Here is a 21888-nt window from a genome sequence, read left to right on the forward strand (position 1 = left end):
CGAGGGGGCGGCGAGAGAGAACGCGAGGGGGCGGCGAGAGAGAACGCGAGGGGGCGGCGAGAGAGAACGCGAGGGGGGCGGCGAGAGAGAACGCGAGGGGGCGGGGAGAGAGAACGCGAGGGGGCGGGGAGAGAGAACGCGAGGGGGCGGGGAGAGAGAACGCGAGGGGGGCGGCGAGAGAGAACGCGAGGGGGCGGCGAGAGAGAACGCGAGGGGGCGGCGAGAGAGAACGCGAGGGGGCGGCGAGAGAGAACGCGAGGGGGCGGCGAGAGAGAACGCGAGGGGGCGGCGAGAGAGAACGCGAGGGGGCGGCGAGAGAGAACGCGAGGGGGCGGCGAGAGAGAACGCGAGGGGGCGTCGAGAGAGAACGCGAGGGGGCGGCGAGAGAGAACGCGAGGGGGCGGCGAGAGAGAACGCGAGGGGGCGGCGAGAGAGAACGCGAGGGGGCGGCGAGAGAGAACGCGAGGGGGCGGCGAGAGAGAACGCGAGGGGGCGGCGAGAGAGAACGCGAGGGGGCGGCGAGAGAGAACGCGAGGGGGCGGCGAGAGAGAACGCGAAGGGGCGGCGGGAGAGAACGCGAGGGGGCGGCGGAAGAGAACGCGAGGGGGCGGCGGGAGAGAACGCGAGGGGGCGGCGGGTGAGAACGCGAGGGGGCGGCGGGAGAGAACGCGAGGGGGCGACGGGAGAGAACGCGAGGGGGCGGCGGGAGAGAACGCGAGGGGGCGGCGGGAGAGAACGCGAGGGGGCGGCGGGAGAGAACGCGAGGGGGCGGCGGGAGAGAACGCGAGGGGGCGGCGGGAGAGAACGCGAGGGGGCGGCGGGAGAGAACGCGAGGGGGCGGCGGGAGAGAACGCGAGGGGGCGGCGGGAGAGAACGCGAGGGGGCGGCGGGAGAGAACGCGAGGGGGCGGCGGGAGAGAACGCGAGGGGGCGGCGGGAGAGAACGCGAGGGGGCGGCGGGAGAGAACGCGAGGGGGGCGGCGAGAGAGAACGCCAGGGGGCGGCGAGAGAGAACGCGAGGGGGCGGCGAGAGAGAACGCGAGGGGGCGGCGAGAGAGAACGCGAGGGGGCGGCGAGAGAGAACGCGAGGGGGCGGCGAGAGAGAACGCGAGGGGGCGGCGAGAGAGAACGCGAGGGGGCGGCGAGAGAGAACGCGAGGGGGCGGCGAGAGAGAACGCGAGGGGGCGGCGAGAGAGAACGCGAGGGGGCGGCGGGAGAGAACGCGAGGGGGCGGCGAGAGAGAACGCGAGGGGGCGGCGAGAGAGAACGCGAGGGGGCGGCGAGAGAGAACGCGAGGGGGCAGCGAGAGAGAACGCGAGGGGGCGGCGAGAGGACGCGAGGGGACAGGGAGAGAACGCGAGGGGGCGGTGAGAGAGAACGCGAGGGGCCGGCGAGAGAGAACGGGAGGGGCGGTGAGAGAGAACGCGAGGGGGGCGGTGAGAGAGGGCGGTGAGAGAGAACGCGAGGGGGCGGTGAGAGAGAACGCGAGGGGGTGGTGAGAGAGAACGCGAGGGGGCGGTGAGAGAGAACGCAATAGGGCGGTGAGAGAGAACGCGAGGGGGCGGTGAGAGACAACGCGAGGGGCCGGCGAGAGAGAACGCGAGGGGGCGGCGAGAGAGAACGCGAGGGGGCGGCGAGAGAGAATGCGAGGGGGCGGTGAGAGAGAACGCGAGGGGGCGGAGAGAGAGAACCTGAGGGGGCGGAGAGAGAGAACGTGAGGGGGCGGCGAGAGAGAACGCGAAGGGGCGGCGAGAGAGAACGCGAGGGGACGGGGAGCGAGAACGCGAGGGGGCGGCGAGAGAGAACGGGAGGGGGCGGCGAGAGAGAACGGGAGGGGGCGGCGAGAGAGAACGGGAGTGGGCGGCGAGAGAGAACGGGAGGGGGCGGAGAGAGAGAACGGGAGGGGGCAGAGAGAGAGAACGCGAGGAGGCGGCGAGAGAGAACGCGAGGGGGCGGTGAGAGAGAACGCGAGGGGGCGGCGAGAGAGAACGCGAGTGGGCGGTGAGAGAGAACGCGAGGGGGCGGCGAGAGAGAACGCGAGCGGGCGGCGAAGGAGAACGCGAGGGGGCGGCGTGAGAGAACGTGAGGGGGCGGCGAGAGAGAACGCGAGGGGGCGGTGAGAGAGAACGGGAGGGGCGGTGAGAGAGAACGCGAGGGGGCGGCGAGAGAGAACGCGAGGGGGCGGTGAGAGAGAACGCGAGGGGGCAGCGAGAGAGAACGCGAGGGGGCGGCGAGAGAGAACGCGAGGGGGCGGCGAGAGAGAACGCGAGGGGGCGGCGAGAGAGAACGCGAGGGGGCGGCGAGAGAGAACGCGAGGGGGTAGTGCGAGAGAGAACGCGAGGGGGGCGGCGAGAGAGAACGCGAGGGGGCGGCGAGAGAGAACGCGAGGGGGCGGTGAGAGAGAACGCGAGGGGGCGGTGAGAGAGAACGCAAGGGGGCGGCGAGAGAGAACGCGAGGGGGCGGTGAGAGAGAACGCGAGGGGGCGGTGAGAGAGAACGCGAGGGGGCGGCGAGAGAGAACGCGAGGGGACGGCGAGAGAGAACGCGAGGGGGCGGCGAGAGAGAACGCGAGGGGGCAGTGAGACAATGTGTCCCCCACTGGCAGTTTTCATAGAATTTGCAGCACAGATGAGGTCCATTTGACCTATCCCATTTATGTTGGTGTTTATGTTCCACAGAAGCCTCTTCCCACTCTTCGTGATCACAATATCAGTGTAATCTTCAACTTCATTCTTTCTCAAGTATTTATCAACTTGCTTTAATGTATCTCTACTGGAATCACTGAATGTTTACAATGCAGGTGGGCATTCAGCACATTGCAACAGCAACTCAGTTAGTTTCGGCCGTTTCTCTGTACCCCAGTTATATCTTTTGTCTTCAGGTAGTCATCCTGTTCCCTTTTGGAAACCACAATTAAATATGTTGCAGAAAGAAGTTTTTCCTCAGGTCGTCTCTGATTCTTCACCTGTTGTCAATTGGAACAGTTTTTCCCATTTCCACTCGCCAGATTTTGAACAAGTCTAGAGTACCCAATTCATTTTTTTCTAATTAAGGGGCAATTTAGCGTGGCCAATCCACCTAACCTGCACATTTTTGGGTTGTGGGGGCGAAACCCACGCAAACACGGGGAGAATGTGCAAACTCCACACGGACAGTGACCCAGAGCCGGGATCGAACCTGGGACCTTGGTGCCGTGAGGCCACAGTGCTAACCCACTGCGCCACCGTACTGCCCTCGATTTTGAACAAGCCTAACAAATCTTCTCTCAATCTCTGTTCTCCAATGATAACAGCCCCAATCTATCCACATAACTGAAGGTTCCCATGCTCAGAACCATTCTTGTAAATCTTTTCTGCACACTTTCCAAAACCTGCACCTCCTTGAGGCTAAACCAGTGTGTGACTTACTTGATTTTGTACTCTGTACCCCAATGAATAAAAAGATTTTGTACGATTTATTAACTGATCTCTCAACCTGCCCTGCCACCTTCAATGAGTTAGGCACATATACACCCAGCTCCCTCTGCTCCTGCATTTTCTTTAGAATTGTATCCTTTTTTTGACTTCCGGGTGCGGCGATGCGGAGCTAAGTCGCACGATTCGGCAGCTCCCGCTACCACGGACCTTCGGGCTCGCTAGAGGACCCCCAACGGAACTTTTTTTGACAAAAACCCGTGGGGAAGGGAAGAGAGAGCTCCCCCTCCAACGCCTATGAAACGGACCCGAAGTGCAACGGCCAGAAAAGCGGCACTGGAGCAATGGGAGAACTGAGGTAAAAAAAAAATGGCGGCGGCCAGAGACAAAGGGGAGCTGCAGGAGTTCATCAAGCACTGCTTCGAAGAGCAGCGCGAGGAGATGCGCAAGGAGATGCTGGCGCCTATGCTTTCGGCAATTGAAGGACTCGGGATCACCCAGAAAGCCCACGAGGTTAAGATCCAGGAGGTAGAGAAAAGAGCCTGCCAGAACGAGGACGAGCTCTTGGGCCTGGCGGTGAGAGTGGAGCAGCACGAGGCGCTACACAAGAGGTGGGCGGGAAGACCCGAAGACCTGGAGAACAGGTCGAGGAGAAAGAATCTGGGGATCCTGGGTCTCCCTGAGGGAGTGGGGGGGGCTGATGCCAGGGCATACGCGAGCACGATGCTCGAGGCGATGACGGGCAGGAAGGCCCCTTCGAGGCCGCTGGAGTTGGACGGGGCACACCGGGTGCTGGCGAGGAAGCCCCAGGCAAATGAGCCGCCAAGGGCGATGGTGGTGAGGTTTCACCGGTTCGCAGACAGAGAGTTGGTCCTGAGATGGGCCAAGAAGGAGCGGAGCAGTAAGTGGGACAATGCAGAGATCCGAATATACCCGGACTGGAGCACGGAGGTGGCAAAGCGGAGAGCGGGTTTCAACCGGGCCAAAGCGGCGTTGTACCGGAAAGAATTGAAATTCGGAATGCTGCAGCCAGCGCGACTGTGGGTCACATACAAGGGCCAACACTATTACTCCGAAACGCCTGAAGAGGCGTGGACCTTTATACAAACCGAAAAGTTGGACTCTAACTGAGGGTTTGTGAGGGCGGGGGGGATGTTTGATGTGTGATGGTTGTTGTATATAGGGGGTCAATCACGCGCAGGAAATGTTATATGGGCTGGGGGAGAGAGACATGGCCGCGACAGGAGCTGCTCCAGAGGGGGCGGAGTGGGCTGTGGAAAGCGCGGGGTTTCTCCAATCCGGCTGATAACGTGGAACGTGAGGGGGCTGAATGGGGCGGTGAAGAGGGCTTGAGTGTTCGCGCACTTAAAGGGACTGAAGGCGGACGTGGTCATGCTCCAAGAGACTCAACTGAAGGTGGCGGACCAGGTCAGGTTAAGAAAGGGATGGGTAGGACAGGTATTCCACTCGGGACTGGACGCGAAGAATAGAGGGGTGGCAATATTAGTGGGAAAGCGGGTGTCATTTGAGGCCAAGCCTATTGAGGTGGACAATGGAGGGCGATATGTAATGGTGAGCGGTAGGCTGCAAGGGACGTGGGTGGTGTTGGTAAACGTATACGCCCCGAACTGGGATGATGCAGGATTCATGAAGCGCATGTTGGGGCGCATTCCGGACCTGGAGAAAGGAGGCCTGATAATGGGAGGGGACTTCAATACAGTGTTGGATCCAGCACTGGACCGCTCCAAATCAAGGACTGGAAAGAGGCCGGCGGCGGCCAAGGTACTTAGGGGGTTTATGGATCAGATGGGGGGAGTGGACTCATGGCGATTTGCAAGGCCGCAGGCCAGGGAATTTTCTTTCTTTTCCCATGTACACAAAGCCTACTTCCGGATAGATTTTTTTGTTCTGGGCAGGGCGCTCATACCGAGGGTGGACGGGACGGAGTATTCGGCCATAGCCGTTTCGGACCATGCCCCGCACTGGGTGGAACTGGGGCTGGGAGAGGAGAGGGACCAACGCCCGCTGTGGCGGCTGGATGTGGGACTGCTGGCGGACTAGGTGGTGTGTGGGAAGGTGAGGGGTCGTATCGAAAGGTACTTGGAGGCCAACGACAACGGGGAGGTGCGGGTAGGGGTGGTATGGGAGGCGTTGAAGGCGGTGATCAGGGGAGAGCTAATCTCCATCAGGGCTCATAGGGAGAAGACAGAGGGCATGGAAAGGGAGAGGTTAGTGGGGGAGATTTTGAGAGTGGACAGGAGTTACACAGAGGCCCCGGAGGAAAGATTACTTGGGGAAAGATGACAGCTCCAGACGGAGTTTGACCTGTTGACCACAGGGAAGGCGGAGACACAGTGGAGGAAAGCGCAGGGGGCGACCTACGAGTATGGGGAAAAGGCTAGTCGGATGCTGGCACACCAGCTCCGTAAAAGGATGGCAGCGAGGGAAATAGGGGGAGTCAAAGATGGAAGGGAGCCATGGTTCGGAGTGCGGCGAAACTAAACGAGGTATTTAAGGCCTTCTATGAAGAGCTGTACAGATCCCAGCCCCCAGCGGGGGAAGAGGGTATGAGACGATTTCTAGACCAACTGAGATTCCCGAGGGTGGAGGAGCAAGAGGTGGCTGGTTTGGGGGCACCAATTGGGTTGGAGGAGCTGAGCAAGGGTTTGGGGAGCATGCAGGCGGGGAAGGCCCGAGACGGGACGGGTTCCCGGTGGAGTTCTACAGGAAGTGCGTAGACCTGTTGGCCCCGCTACTAGTGAGGACCTTTAATGAGGCAAGAGAGGAGGGGACCCTACCTCCGACAATGTCGGAAGCGACAATTTCTTTGATCCTAAAGCGGGACAAGGACCCACTGCAATGTGGATCGTACAGGCCGATCTCGCTCCTTAATGTGGATGCAAAGTTGCTGGCAAAAGTGCTGGCCACGAGGATCGAGGACTGTGTCCCGGGGGTGATTCACGAGGACCAGACAGGATTTGTAAAGGGTAGGCAGCTAAACACCAATGTGCGGCGGCTCTTAAACGTGATAATGATGCCATCGGTGGAGGGAGAGGCGGAGATAGTGGCAGCTATGGACGCGGAGAAGGCCTTCGACCGAGTAGAGTGGGAGTACCTCTGGGAGGTGCTGCGTCGGTTTGGGTTCGGGTGAGGGTTTATCAGTTGGGTTAAGCTCCTTTACAGAGCCCCGGTGGCGAGTGTAGTGACGAACCGGCGGAGGTCGGAGTACTTTTGAATGCACCGAGGGACGAGGCAGGGGTGTCCCCTGTCCCCCCTGTTGTTCGCATTGGCGATCGAACCATTGGCCATGTCATTGAGGGAGTCTAATAAATGGAGGGGGGTGGTCCGAGGGGGAGAAGAACATCGGGTGTCGCTATATGCGGATGACCAGTTGCTGTACGTGGCGGATCCAGTGGAGGGGATGGTGGATGTCATGCAAACTCTGAGGGAGTTTGGGGAGTTTTCGGGATATAAGCTCAATGTAGGGAAGAGTGAGCTCTTTGTATTACAGGCGGGGGACCAAGAAAGAGGGATAGGGGACCTACCGCTGAGGAGGGCAGAGGGGAGCTTTCGGTATCTGGGGATCCAGATAGCCAGGAGTTGGGGGGCCCTACATAAACTGAATCTGACGAGGTTGGTGGAGCAAATGGAGGAGGATTTCAAAAGATGGGACATGTTACCGCTCTCGCTGGTGGGTAGAGTGCAGTTGGTCAAAATGGTGGTTCTTCCGAGGTTTTTGTTTGTGTTTCAGTGCCTTCCCATCGTGATCACTAAGGCCTTTTTTAAGAGAGTAGGTAGGAGTATTATGGGGTTTGTGTGGGCGAATAAGACCCCGAGGGTAAGGAGAGGGTTCCTAGAATGCAGTAGGGACCGAGGAGGGTTGGCGCTGCCAAACCTGGGGAGCTACTACTGGGCAGCAAATGTGTCGATGATCCTGTAAAGGAACGAGCTTGGGGGCGTTGGTGACGGCACCGCTGCCGCTCTCGCCGACAAAGTATACCACGAGCCCGGTGGTGGAGGCAACGCTAAGGATCTGGGGCCAGTGGAGACGGCACAGGGGTGCAATGGGAGCAACGGTGTGGTCCCCGATCAGGGGTAACTATCGGTTTGTCCCGGGGAAGATGGACGGGGGGTTCCAGAGCTGGCATCGGGCGGGGATTAGAAGAATGGGGGACCTGTTCATTGACGGAACTTTTGCGAGCCTAGGGGCACTGGAGGAGAAGTTTGAGTTACCCCCTGAAAATGCCTTTAAATATATGCTGGTGAGGGCTTTTGTGAGGCGACAGGTGAGGGAATTCCCATTGCTCCCGGCACAAGAAATTCAAGACAGAGTGATCTCGGGTGTATGGGTCGGGGAGGGCAATGTGTCGGAAATACACCAGGAGGTGAAAGAAGAGGGGGAAGCGCTGGTAGAAGAGTTGAAGGGTAAATGGGAGGAGGAGCTGGGGAGGAGATCGAGGAAGGTCTGTGGGCGGATGCCCTAGGTAGGGTTAATTCCTCCTCCCCGTGTGCCAGTCTCAGCCTGATACAATTTAAGGTGGTTCACAGAGCTCACCTGACGGGGGCGAGGTTGAGCAGGTTCTTTGGGGTAGAGGACAGATGTGGAAGGTTGTCAGGGAGCCCGGCGAACCATGTCCATATGTTTTGGTCATGCCCGGCACTGATGGGGTTCTGGAGAGGAGTGGCGGGAGCAATATCTCAGGTGGTGAAAGCCCGGGTCAAGCCAAGCTGGGGGCTAGCAATATTTGGAGTAGTGGACGAGCCGGGAGTGCAGGAGGCGAAAGAGGCCGGCATTCTGGCCTTTGCGTCCCTAGTAGCCCGGCGAAGGATCTTGCTAATGTGGAAGGAGGCGAAGCCCCCCAGCGTGGAGGCCTGGATAAACAATATGGCTGGATTCACCTCTCCTCATTCACTGACCAAAATGTATCATTTCACACTTCTCTACATTGAATTTAATCTGCCATGTGCCTGCCCTTTGCACCAGCCTGTTGATATCCTCTTGAAATCTATCAGTACCCTCCTCACCGTTCACAATACTTTCAAGGCTTGTGTCATCTTCAAATTTTTTAATTGTGCCCTGTACACCCAGGCCTTGGTTATAAATATGAAGCAAGGAAAGCAGTGATCCCTCCATATTACCATCTCCCAGATTGAAGGAAGGAAAGTTTTCTGTCGATGTTTTAATACGCTTGAATTAAATTGTTGCATAATGAAGTTCTAGCTATGCTAAAGGCTAATGTTTCAAAACACCATATAGTTCAAAATAGAATGGCAACTGGCACTGATATTTTTCACTTAAAAAGCAGAGTTTTACTGACTTTTGGAGTCTAAACTAAGTAATACAGAGGAAAACAACTTAATAGTAAATTTAGAAATGTTATGGTCAACATTTGGAAATCTTTCCGGAGAATCTTACCCCAAGTGTTGTAGCAAGCAGGAATTGCCGCGAGCTTCACGGCACTCGGCCCAGCGAGGCCGGCAACACTATTCAACGTTAATTGGTCTATTTAACGAGGCCACATGGGCTTCTCACCACAAATGACAGCACGTCAGCTGATTCTCCGGGACCGCGCTCGCCAGATCCCGCTAACTAGGTCGAGCAGCACTTAAGCTGCACTTGCTTTGCCAATCCCAGCCAGCTCACAACAATGGCGCCAAGGAGACCAGCCCCAGGATTCGGGGACGATGACCTAGGGAGGTTGCTAGATATTGCAGAGGCCAGGAGGGAAGTCCTGTTCCCCCGAGCTTCCCGGAGGGTGAGCCACAGGGCAGCCAGTGCTGCCTGGGATGAGGTGTCAGCTCGGGGCATATGACTAGGACAGGTGTTCAGTGCATGAAAAAGGTCAATGAGCCACACCGGGCAGCATGAACGAGTAGACACCAACACCCCTGGCCAAGGAAGCATCCACCCCCCCAATTCTCCATGCGACCCCAGCCATTTCCCCCCCCCCCTTCCCCCCGATTGTGAACCACGTGTGTGGCTCACGATGCCCTCTCTGTGTCTCCTCAGAAAAAGCTCTCCCACAATCGTCGGGAGAGGTACCCTGGAGGTGACTGCAGTGGCCGAGAACAGGGCGGTCACCCACACAGAGGCTGGCAGACGCCGCAGAGATGAGGAACCACCGGGCTCCACCTGGAGGACCTGTCAAACCTGAGTAGTGATTGCCTTAGTGACTGACCCATCGCTCCCACTGACCACATGTCCATTCTCCTGCAGGTCCTCCAGCCGATGGAGCCGGACCATCCCGGGCGGCCTCCCTCTCCTGACTCCAAGGAGAACACCTCAGACAGCTCCGAGGATGCAACTGTTACAGTCGCACAGCTGTCGTCCCCACCCTCCACCAACGCAGATACACACACCTCGCTGGGAAATGTTAGTGGACAGACTTCTTGGGCACAATGTGGTGAGCATCGCACTGCCGATGATGCACATCTTGTGGAGGCAGGAACCTCCAGGCAAGACAGCAGTCGGAGGGCTGCTGTATCACAGGACCCAGCTTGATGTTGTCCAAGCTTGATGTTGAGCTTATGGAAGTGGGTTACCTGGAGCTGACTGAGACAAAGGGAGCAGCCGGGACGTTCAGAGGGAGATGTCAGCGTCACTCCAGCAGATCCATAGCTGCTTGGAGGAGTCCAGAGGCTGCGGGTGCAGGAGATGGCACAGGCAATGAGTTGCACCGAGGCCAACACTGCTAGGATGGCGACCGCAGCGTAGAGCGTGGTGTATGACATCGGCACCATTAATGAAGGGTGTCAGGGCAGCACAGTGGCAAGTCCTGTTGCCTCACGGCGCCAAGGTCCCAGGTTTGATCCCGGCTCTGGGTCACTGTCTGTGTGGAGTTTGCACATTCTACCCGTGTTTGCGTGGGTTTCGCCCCTACAACCCAAAAATGTGCAATGTAGGTGAATTGGCCACGCTAAATTGCCCGGTAATTGGAAAAAATGAATTGGGTACACTAAATTTTTTTTTTTTTTAATTAGTGAAGGGTGTCCAGGGTGTTGTGTAGTCGGTGATGGCCATGCCTACGGACTTCCAGTGGCGGCGGGTAGGAGAAAGCCGCACGTTGAAGGGCTCTCGCCCGAGAATTGATTTTTCGGACTTTTGCAGCCCGGTCCCAGGAGCAACTTTTGATGAAACAAGGGTAGGAAGGAATAGAGGAGAGATGTCCAAATCTCAAAGAAAACCGGCCATGAAAAAGGGGGCTAACGAAGGTCCGCCGGTGGGTGGAAAGGTCGGCTCAGGAACTGGAATGAAGGCGGGGGCGTCGGGTGAGGCCGCACTGCTCACGGCAGAAAGGATGACTGAGGCGATGACCGTGGAACTTGAAAAACAGTTCACAAAACACATGGAAGCGATGAGGAAGAAAATGAGGGCGGTATTGAAAGTGCTGGTGGAGGATGCAATTGCCCCGGTGAGGGCGGCGGTATCAAGCGCAGCAGCTGAGGTGCGGGAGCAAGGTGAGACAGTGAAGGAAGTGGAAGAGACACTAGCACAACACAGTGATCAACTCACCTCGATGGAGAAGGAGCTGCGGAGGGTGATAGAGACTAACATGGGTCTGCGAGCCAAAATGGAAGACCTGGAAAACAGATCCAGGCAGCAGAATATGAGTATCGTGGATCTGCCCGAAGGGGTGGAAGGCCCAAGACCGACAGAGTATTTTGCCATGATGTTGGCGAAGCTATTGGGGGGAGGGGGAAGATCCCTCTCGATACAAACTGGATCGGGCTCATAGGTCGTGGAGGCCTATACCAAAGGCGAGTGAGCCGCCAAGAGTAGTAACTGTGTGTTTCCGTAGGTACATCGTGAAGGAGAAGGTCCTGTGCTGGGCAAAGCAGAAGCGGGAGGTGCAGTGGGCTGGAGTTGGTATATGCATATACCAGGACTTTACGGTGGAGTTGGCGAGGAGGCGGGCGGCCTTCGGCCGAGTGAGGACGGCACTGTAACAGCAAGGTGCGGCATAGTGTATCCAGCTAAGTTGAGGGTGACCTACAAATCCAAAGACTTTTATTTTGAAACAGTGGAAGCGGCAGAGGTGTTTGCAAAGGCAGAAGGGCTCTGGCAGAATTGAGAAATGGGACTGAGGACTGGTCTTGAACTGAGGGTAGGGGGTTGGTAGGAGAGTATGTAGCTGTATGTAGCTTTATCATTTCACTGCATATTGTTGTATGTACTAAATGAGTCAACACTGTCTATTTGGACAAGGAAAGAGTTGGGACTTTCCTTTGCAATGATGGTTCTTTGGGGCTTGTGTGTTTATGCTGGGGTTGTGTGTTAAAGGGGATTTCTTTGTTTTCCTGGGACGGGGCAAGGGGGAAGCAGACCGGGGCGGGAACCTCCACACTGGCCAGTGAACGGGAGTGAGGTGAGGGGAGGGGCTACGGCCATCAGAGCCTGGTAGCACAGGGTTTGATGAGCCTAGCCGGGGTGAAAAGTTGGGGGAAGGGACCGATACTGGGTGAGGTGTTTTCGAGGGGGGGGGGGGGGGGGGGGGGGGGGGGGGGGGCGCCAATCCGGACACTTCCCACGGAGTGGTGGAGGTGGCCACCAGCTCACCCGAGTTCCACCCCTCTGATGAGGCCGCGTCTCGAGGTCAGCACACGAGGCAGGGCGGCACAGACATGTGAGCCGGGGCCCACCGACCTCAGAGGACGTCCGCCTGGGGCATCAAAGGCCACGGGACGAGGTAGGCAGCTGGCCACGTCCAGCTCAGATGTGCATCCTGGGGAAACACCTAGATGTAGTGGTAGAGCTAGGAGGGCCAGGCATGTTGAGAATCACTGAGGGCACCGGGGGAGGGCATAGGTAGGGGGGTTGGGGGATGGCGCCAATGGGAGTGGGGTACTGTACAGCACATTAAACTCCATTTTGCACAACCATTATGATGCCTCTGTCCCTTTCTTCTGCAATGCTGTGTCCCATCCCCCAGGTGTTCGGATGTTGCGTGTGTGGTGTTGCCTCCCGCAGTGTTCAAGCACAGTGTCCAGCAGCAAGGTTTGATTGGGATGCTAGACAATGACACCCACATGCTAAATGGCTTGCCCACTCACGGCAATCCACTTGGCATGTATGAAGTGCTCACTTAACCACAATTGCCAATTCCCTATCAGCAATAGCCTCCAGCCGCGCAGCCAGAGGCCTCAGCAGTCGATGGGGAGTATGGGTGATCGGTGGGGCAGACGAGCAGGGACAAAGGCTGAGTAAACAAGATCTAGAGTTGGCATGGTGGTGCCGCGAGCGGTTAATCCGCCTCCCTCCCACGCCTCCTCTCCCCCCCCGCCTCCTCTCCCCTCCCCCCTCCAAACAGCTAAGTGCTTTCACTGCCTTTTTTGTAACCACAGAATGCCCTGTCAATCAAATGCAAGTTAAAGGTACTGCACTGTGAAATTGAATGAATGCTTAGCATTTCAAAGAATCTCAGGGGATTTCTTGCCTTTTCAAATGTTGCAGGTTTTCTAGAAAGGCTCTGACACTTCAAAAAGCAGCAGTTTCAAAGCACAAGTCTGAGGGAACAGATGTGTGGAAAGATAAAATGTTGCTGGCTTGATTATTCTCGGAATTGTCTGATCTGCTCATCAGCTGTTAGGCACAGCAGTTCAGAGTGAGACTGTGCTTGGCAATACTTACACCAAAGCCCCCTCGGTGGAGTTCCAGCTGTGGGGAGGGGACAGAGACAGATTCAGACTTCCAGCTTGTTAATTGCAGTCAAATCATTACAATTCAGCTTTTTACTGGGGACGGATCTATCATCCGTCACCGATCCAATGTTTTGGCCAGATGTGAGTTTCTGCGCCCAATCGGGATTCTTGATCTTAGGGATGGAAAAGGGAGAATCCCACCCTTCAGGCAGGATTTAACTAAATAGGAACATTTAGTTTAGTTTAGCTGCATGTTTCCCAGCGTTTGCAGTGCCGAGAAACACAGCACTATAAAATGGCACTCACATTAGATAGGGGGCCTCAGCGGGGAACGAGAGGCCGAGGCCACACACAGCCCTGTTCTGTGCACTGAGGAGCTCCGCTCACAGGAACGCCTCAGTGTAGTGACCGATCTCTGGAGCCCCCCCTAAATCTCAAAGGGACAGATTTGCCTGCGATGTGCAATTTGATAGAAACTAACAGTAATGTCCACAATTGTTCAGACAAATGACACTGGACAAACCAAAGATTCAATCTGGGAACCCAAACTCCTGGGTCATGTTGGTGACATAGATACAAGTGCACCCATAGCATAGACCAGCTGCATTACCAAGCTTCACCTGCACTTGCAAAATTTCAAAAGATTCTCCAAACAAATCCAATTCCTGCATCAGTTTCAGCATGAGTAGTCAGACCAATACAGAGCAGAATAGTTCTGACTGGTGTTCTGGACCAACAGTTAACTCTCAACCAATATTACTAAAAGCAGATTATCTGGTTAGCGGATTGCTTTGTTGCACCTTGTGTACAAATTGGTTACTGTATTTTGTACTTTGCAACAGCGTTTAAACTTCAAAAGTTCTTCACTGGCTGTAAATTGTTTTTGGATGTCCCAAATCCTTGAGAGGTGCTACATAAATCGAAGGCTTACTTCCAATGTTGCCCAAATCACTTTGAGCTCATGGGCAGCATTTACCATTGGTTAGAAAAAGGTCTGAAACTGTTCCAACTCATTTCATTTTAGTTCATGCGAAAATCAGAGCTCCTTCCGCTGGTTAGATTTGACCTGTTAACCAGAGGTGTAAAACTATATTTAAACCCATTGGCTTTGCCATCTGCCAGTGTTGAATCCGCCAAAATGCACGCATAGACAAACAGGTAGAAAACAAAGACTGGGTTTATTTCGATGTACAATAACCTCCGCTCCTTGAAGAGTCTCCCACCATGACCTGCACCCAGGTTGGGGTTTATATACTGGTGAGGTTTCACCTTGTTAAGGGGGAATCCCAGGCCCCTGTTACCAGGGAAGTTCATATTCTGTGAAGAATATGAGCGGGGGTTATAACAGCCAGTCTCGTTAATGCTGGAAAAGAAACTCACCACAATAAGATGCACTCTGTGGTGATTACAACATCCAGCCACTTTACTGCCATTAGCACTCGTTTCCCTTGGTTTCTGTGGCTATGACTCATCTTTCATTCTCTCACTCCACAGTATAAATACTTCCCACTTTCCCGGTCTTTCAGCTTTGACAAAGGGTCATCTGGACTCGAAACGTTAGCTCTTTTCTCTCCCTACAGATGCTGCCAGACCTGCTGAGATTTTCCAGCATTTTCTCTTTGGTTTCAGCCACTTTACTTGTTCTTACAGAAATTTAATTAAATTTCTTACCTTACATTGGTATTTGCTGATGTTGATTTGTCAATACTAGGGTTCTTTCGTAAGGATGAACCTGAAATAACAATAACATTGATTCACGAATGCACCTATTTTGATTTCAGATCACCAGTTTTCATTCAGAAACCCCATGTAAATTAGTCAAGGTTGCAGAGGATACTGAACTGGGAGAAAAAGTTGATGCTCAGAAGACAGTTCAGGAAGGACAAAATATATAAATACTTGGAACATTCACAGATAAAATTAAATATGGACAAGCACAAACAAAAAGGATTTTTTTTTGAAATCAAGAGAGAATTCTTTACCCAGAGAATGCTCAGAACATGGAACCTGCCACAAGCAGCAGCTGAGGTGAATAGTAGAGTTGGATTTAAGGATAAGTACATTGGAGAGGAACTTAAGGGTGCTCAGAAGTATGGGAGGAGGTACATATGCCAGCAGAGTGGTTAGCACTGTTGCTTCACAGCACTAGGGTCCCAGGTTGGGTCACTGTCTGTGCGGAGTCTGCATGTTTTCCTTGTGTCTGCGTGGGTTTCCTCCGGGTGCTCCGGTTTCCTCCCAAAAGTCCCGAAAGACGTGCTGTTAGGTAATTTGGGCATTCTGAATTCTCCCTCAGTGTACCTGAACAGGCACGGGAATGTGGCGACTGGGGGATTTTCACAGTAACTTTATTGCAGTGTTAATGCAAGCCAATTGTGACAATAATAACGATTATTATTATTATGCAGTACAAATACAGCCGATTGGCCAAATGGCCTATCTGTGCTGTAAATTCTATTGGAAGTTGAAAGGCCATTTCCCCCTGTCTACACTAGGGGGCATAGTTTCTGGATAAGGGGTCAAATATTTAGAACTGAGATGAGAAATTTCTTTACTCAGAGGTTTATGAGTCTTTGGAATTCTCTACCTCAGAGGGCTGTGGATGCTCAGCTGTTGAGTATAAAGGCTCTCAGGGAATCAATGAGCAGGGGGACTGGACAGCAAAGCGGAGTTGAGGTTGCCATCTTACGAGATGTCAGACATTTGGACATTCTGAATTCTCCCTCTGTGTACCCGAACAGGCACCGGAATGTGGCGACTAGGGGATTTTCACAGTAACTTCATTGCAGTGTTAACGTGAGCCTACTTGTGACAGTAAAGATTATTACTATATTTTCCACTTTTATTCCAGAAACAGTTGGAAGTCAATTATAATGGTGCAATGCCACCCCAACTGGAATCAGTGAGCTTACAGCAGAACCTGGGATCTACCTGGTCAGTGTGGCTCAAATACTGGCTGGGTTCATTGTTCTGATACACAATATCTATATAACCCAAGGTTAAATTAGATTGAAGATGAAGGGAAAGAAGTGATATGGGAGGAAGGAAGATAAATGTGATTAGATCTGTTGGCATGTAGAAGGCAAACAATGACACAGACTGGTTGGGCCAAATGGCCTCGTTTCCATATTGTAATTTCTGTGTATGAGCCAATAAGTAACATGCTATATGACAACTAGGAAAGGAAAATAAGTGGTAGGAATATGAACTAAATGGTTCAAGGTTACAGGCACTGAAACTAGCAGGGCAAAGATAGTAACAGTAAAGAAAGCTAACTGGAGCTTAGAATGTGCAATGTCAGGAAGTACTTCTTTTTGCAGAGTGTTGTTGACCTCTGGAATAAGTTGTCAGGTTGTGCAGCGAGTGTGGTTCCACTGTAAACAATCAAAGTGGAGCTGGTTGACCAGAAGTTATAGAAGGTAGGTAGGATCAGGAATCCATTTGAGCTGTGGGCTCAAACCCAAACTTGGCTGACACTCACCAGTGTCCTTTCAGGGGGCCCTCACAGCCAAAAGATAAACCAAATTCTTCAGCATTTAAGCAATCCCTTTTTGCGCTGAACAACTGAATAAGAGCTTTGTTCAGAGACATTCCATCTTACCTTTTGATCAACAATTATTCTTTTGCAAATAAATATCTCAACAATATGGAAATCAAGTAGTTTCAAATGGTAGTTGACTGTATATTTAGGAGTCTTACTTTACTTTCCAGTGCAGTGAGATTAGCTGTTATGTTATTACTAAATCTATTTTGTATTATTAAATCATATCAAACAACAAATGACATTTAGCCAATACCATTTAATGCTGTGGTTTGTTTACTTCCTCCACTCAAATTCCTCCTACCCACCTTAGTTCCTTCCTTCATCCTAGTACCCTATCCCAAAATCCTCTTTCCAGATAGATCTCAGGGCTGGATTATAGAATTAACTTTCTGCTTTACATTTGAGGTTCTATGTAAATGCAAATTATTAGTGTAAGGAAAAAATCTAGAGTGCAAAGTGAGTGGAAGGAAGAGTGGAGTTGAGCAACGTTTCACAATGCCGATCATCACTCCTACTGAAACTCCCCTAAAATTTATCTACATTCCTTTTCAAAAAAATGTATTTTATTAAAAATATGCATCAAAACAGGTTACAGCAAATAAACACCCAGGGAAACATACTCCCCAGCAATCAACTATACAGTCTGTACAAATTTGTTGCCTTTACCACCCCCCCACTCCCCGCGACGAACAGCTCCTCACACACGGTCACAAACATACCCCACCGTTCCACAAACCCCCTTGCAGAGCCCCTTAACTCAAACTTTATCTTCTCCAGGCAGCATGGTGGCGCAGTGGTTCACACTGCCGCCTCATGGCACCGAGGTCCCAGGTTCGATCCTGGCTCTGGGTCACTGTCCGTGTGAAGTTTGCACATTCTCCCCGTGTTTGCGTGGGTTTCGCCCCCACAACCCAAAGATGTGCAGGGTAGGTGGATTGGCCATGCTAAATTGCCCCTTAATTGGAAAAAATGCATTGGGTACTCTAAATTTATTATTTTTTTTTAAACTTTATCTTCTCCAACCACAGGAAGTCCTACAGGCCACCCAACCAAGCCGCAACCCCCGGTGGCGATGCCGACTGCCACTCCAGTAAAATTCGCCACCGCGTAATTAGAGAGGCGAAGGCCACGACATTGGCCTTCCTCCTTTCCATGAGCTTCGGCTTCTCTGAAAGCCCAACTGTCACCACCAAAGAGTCCGGGTCCACCTCCTCCTCCACTATCTTGGCTAAGACCACGAACACTCCCGCCCAGAATCTTCCCAATTTTTCACAACACCAAAACATGTGTGCGTGATTCACTGGCCCCCACCCACACTTCTCACACTCATCTGCTACCCCCTGAAAGAACCCACTCATTCTCGCCCAAGTCATATGCACCCTGTGCACCACCTTAAACTGTATCAGGCTCATCCTTGCACAAGAGGAGGTCATGTTTACCCTATCCAGTGCCTCACTCCATACTCCCCAATTGATCTTCCCTCCCAACTCCGCTTCCCATTTCTCCTTGATCTTCACCACCCGCCTCCCTGCTCCCCCAGCCAATTGTATAGATCCCTAATTCTTCCCTCCTCTTCCACATCCAGAAGCAGCAGTTTCTCCAGCAGGGTGTATCCCGGCAACCTAGGGAACCCCCTCCAGACCTTTCACGCAAAATCCCTAACCTGCAGATACCTGAACTCAGTCTCCCTCAGCAGCTCTACCCTCTCCTTTAGCTCCTCCAGACTGCCGAACCCTTCCTCCAAATACAGGTCCCTCACCTTTACCAGCCCCACTTCCCTCCACCTTCTGTGTACACTATCCATCCCCCCCGGCTCAAGCCATGATTCTCGCACAGCTGCATTAACACCGATATTCCTTCCACCCTAAAATGCCTCCTCAACTGATTCCATAACTTGACCGTGGACTGCACCACTGGGCTAATCATCTACATTTGTCTTATACATGAATACATGCACAAAGTATTTCACATTAATGAGAATTTAACAACTTCTAACCTTTTTCCAAATGATCGAACATAAAGTTCTGTCAGTGAAAGTTGGTGCTTATCATACAGCTGTGCTTACCCAGTTTTAGTGTTGGCAGTGTAATTGGATTGTTTTCAAGAGCGCTGTGTCTGTCCTTGGATTCGAACTTTACATGATGACACTGGCTGGGACTGGCAGAACTACTGCAAAGACATTTTGAAACCTTTGAGGAATGTAGCAGTTTTACACAAAAATAGTAATAATAGAGGAATTTCAGCAAACTTTTCTAATCAGTTCCTACTTCCCAGGTTTTCCTTTTGTGTCATGACAAATAACAAACCAGATTCTAAAAAGCAAGAAAATGTTGCAAGTACACAGCTCGTCCCCAGTTTAAATTATTTCAGTTACTAACCTTCATTAGAAGTGGAAGAAAAAGAAAGCTACTTAATTAAACTCCACAAAACAGATGGGGCCTTCTCAGTACAATTTAATTAAACAGTGACCCCACTTCAAAAATATGTCATTGTCTGTGAAGCACTGTAGGACACCAAGGTTGTGAAAGGTGTTACATCATATTAGGCCCCTCATGTTCTTTCCCTCTCGCACTGCATGTTTTTGATTTTCAAATATTTATCCAATTCCTTTTCAAAAGTTACAATTGAATCTGCTTCCACCATCCTTTCAACACTGCATTCCTAACTTTCTCCAAGGAGAAATGGCCCAGCTTCTCTAGTTTCTTCACATAAATGAATTCCCCTCATTCCTGCTACGGTTTGAGTAAATCTTTTCTGCATCCTCTCCAAGGCTTTGAAATTCTTTCTAAAAAGTGACTCCCAGAACTGAACCCAATAATCTAGTTGAGGTCTAACTGATGATTTATAAAAGTCTACCCTAAGTTTGTACTCTATTCCTCCATAAATAAAACCAAGGATTCTGTTAGTTATTTTTCCAAATAGCTTCATCAACTTGTCCTCTCACCGTCAAAATCTTTTGTACGTAAATCTGAGTCTCTCTGATTCTGCATTTTCTTCAAAATTGTACCATTTTATTTATATTGCCTCTTTCATTCTTTCTTCTAAATATATCAAACGCATATAAATTCAAGTTCTTTCTTTAGCAACTTCCAATACTTGCTAGCGCTCTCCCGTTTACTTAACAAGTAACAGAAGATGTATGGCATTTTTGTCAGGGCTGAAAGAAGATAGTCGTTTGCGTTGCAAATGCATACACCTTGATAAAGAGCTGGAAGGCAGACGATGTCTCGAAATTGACAGATTATCTATCCAATATCTGGTAGTGAATAAGCAAAATTTCTTCCAACTAAATATTGGGAAGACTGCAGCCATTGTCTTCAGTCTCTGCCACAAACTCTTCCCTGACCATCAACTCCAATCCCGCTTTGACAAAGGGTCATTGAACTCGAAGCGTTAGCTCTTTTCTCTCCCTACAGATGCTGCCAGACCTGCTGAGATTTTCCAGCATTTTCTCTTTTGACTCCAATCCTCTCTGGCAACTGTTGGAGGTTGAACGAGTCCATTTGCAATCTTCATTATTTGATCTGAGATGAGCTTCTGACCCTATATCCTCTGCTTAACCAAGATTGCTGATTTCCAACTCTGTTATGCCTTTTCCTCACTTATCTGCTGCGGAAACCCTTATTCAAATCTTATCTTTCGACTTAACTATTCCACACCCTCCTGACAAGCCTACCTTTCTCCACCCTTCATAAACTTGGGTTCATTCAAAACTCTGCTGCGCTTATCCTAACTCGAAGCAACTCCTGTTCACTCATCATCTTGGTGGCCTACACTGCCTCCAATTTAAGCAACAAAACATTTTATTTTTAAATCTGAACCTTGTTTTCAAATCCCTCTTGTGGCCTCACTCCTCCCTATCCTTGTAACCTCTAAACCTACAATCCTCAGGTCTCTGCGTTTCTCTAATTACGGCCTCTTATGCACTCCATATTTTAATTGCTCCATCAATAATGCCTTCAGCTACCAAAGCTCTAAACTCCGGAAATCCCCCTTTAAGCCTCTACTCTTCCTTTAATACCGCCTTAGAAACAACTTCTTTAACCAAGCTTTTGGTCACCTACCTTATATTTTAAGTGGCTCGCTGTCACATTTTGTTCGATTATAGTTCTGTGAAATGCCTTGGGACATTTATTACAGTAAAGATGCTGTGCCAAATCAAGTAGTTGTTGAAACAGATAAAGTCTTAAAACAATAAACATAGATGACTGACACTCACACACGTTGTGTTGGATTGGACGCAGAAGCCGAGGGTTGCTGCTTAGACTTGTTGTCTAACCCTGCAGCTACCAGTCGTAACAGAAGTTGATACTGTCCTTTCTCATTCTTCTCTATGCTCTGCAAAAAGAAAAAATGGTTTTTAATTCTGGAAAATTTCCCTTCCTTCCCTGTACCATTTGTGAGCCAAACTATGATATCAGCAGATTATTTAACCTTGGGGTGCATCACAGTTGAGTCCAATATTGTCCTCATCAGACATTGCTATACATTCATATTTCAGCAAGGAGGCACTTCGATGGCAATCGGGAATAGGAACTGGCACCCAAATTCCTCTCTAAGCCCAGTTAACAACTAATCTAGATCAGTTGGATTGGATTTGTTTATTGTCACGTGAACCAAGGGACAGTAAAAAGTATTTTTCTGCGTGCAGCTCAAACAGATCATTTAGTACATGAAAAGAAAATACATAATAGGGCAGCACAAGGTGCACAATGTAAATACATAGACACGGGCATCAGGTGAAGCATACAGGAGTGTAGTATTAATCAGATCAGTCCATAAGAGGGTCGTTTTGGAATCTGGTAACAGCGGGGAAGAAGCTGTTTTTGAATCTGTTAGTGCGTGTTCTCAGACTTTTGCATCTCCTGCCTGATGGAAGAAGTTGGAAGAGTGAGTAAGCCGGGTGGGAGGGGTCTCTGATTATGCTGCCCGCTTTCCCAAGGCAGCGGGAGGTGCAGATAGAGTCAATGGATGAGAGGCGGGTTTGTGTGATGGACTGGGCTGTGTTCACAACTCTGAAGTTTCTTGCGGTCTTGGGCCAAGCATTTGCCATACCAGGCTGTGATGCAGCCAGATAGGATGCTTTCTGTGGTGCACCTGTAAAAGTTGGTAAGAGTCAATGTGAACATGCCGAATATCCTTAGTTTCCTGAGAAAGTGTAGGTGCTGTTGTGCTTTCTTGCTCGTAGCTTCGACATGGGTGGACCAGGACAGATTGTTGGTGATGTGCACACCCAGGAATTTGGAGCTGTCAACCATCTCCACCACGGCCCCATTGGTGCACACAGGAGTGCGCA

The 21888-nt window shown here is 51.7% G+C and overlaps 1 protein-coding gene across 9 annotated transcripts in view; it reads right to left on the minus strand.

Moving 5' to 3' along the window:
* Positions 1-21888, minus strand: part of LOC140395751 (sentrin-specific protease 2-like) — a 117859-nt gene that overhangs the window by 65744 nt on the left and 30227 nt on the right. For 8 of the 9 annotated variants that reach the window (XR_011936309.1, XR_011936294.1, XR_011936299.1 and 5 more), the window contains exons 7-9: positions 20812-20930; positions 18658-18761; positions 14723-14783 (exon numbers count right to left, since the gene is read on the minus strand). Coding sequence is in view for 5 of the 9 variants with exons in the window: in XM_072483930.1 (XP_072340031.1) it covers positions 14723-14783; positions 18658-18761; positions 20812-20930 (284 nt within the window). In the remaining 4 variants the exon portion in view is untranslated. The remainder of the gene's footprint in view (positions 1-14722; positions 14784-18657; positions 18762-20811; positions 20931-21888) is intronic. The other variant, XM_072483916.1, reaches the window with a different exon arrangement.

This window comes from Scyliorhinus torazame, chromosome 2 (assembly GCF_047496885.1).
Source record: "Scyliorhinus torazame isolate Kashiwa2021f chromosome 2, sScyTor2.1, whole genome shotgun sequence".
Lineage (NCBI taxonomy): Eukaryota > Metazoa > Chordata > Chondrichthyes > Carcharhiniformes > Scyliorhinidae > Scyliorhinus > Scyliorhinus torazame.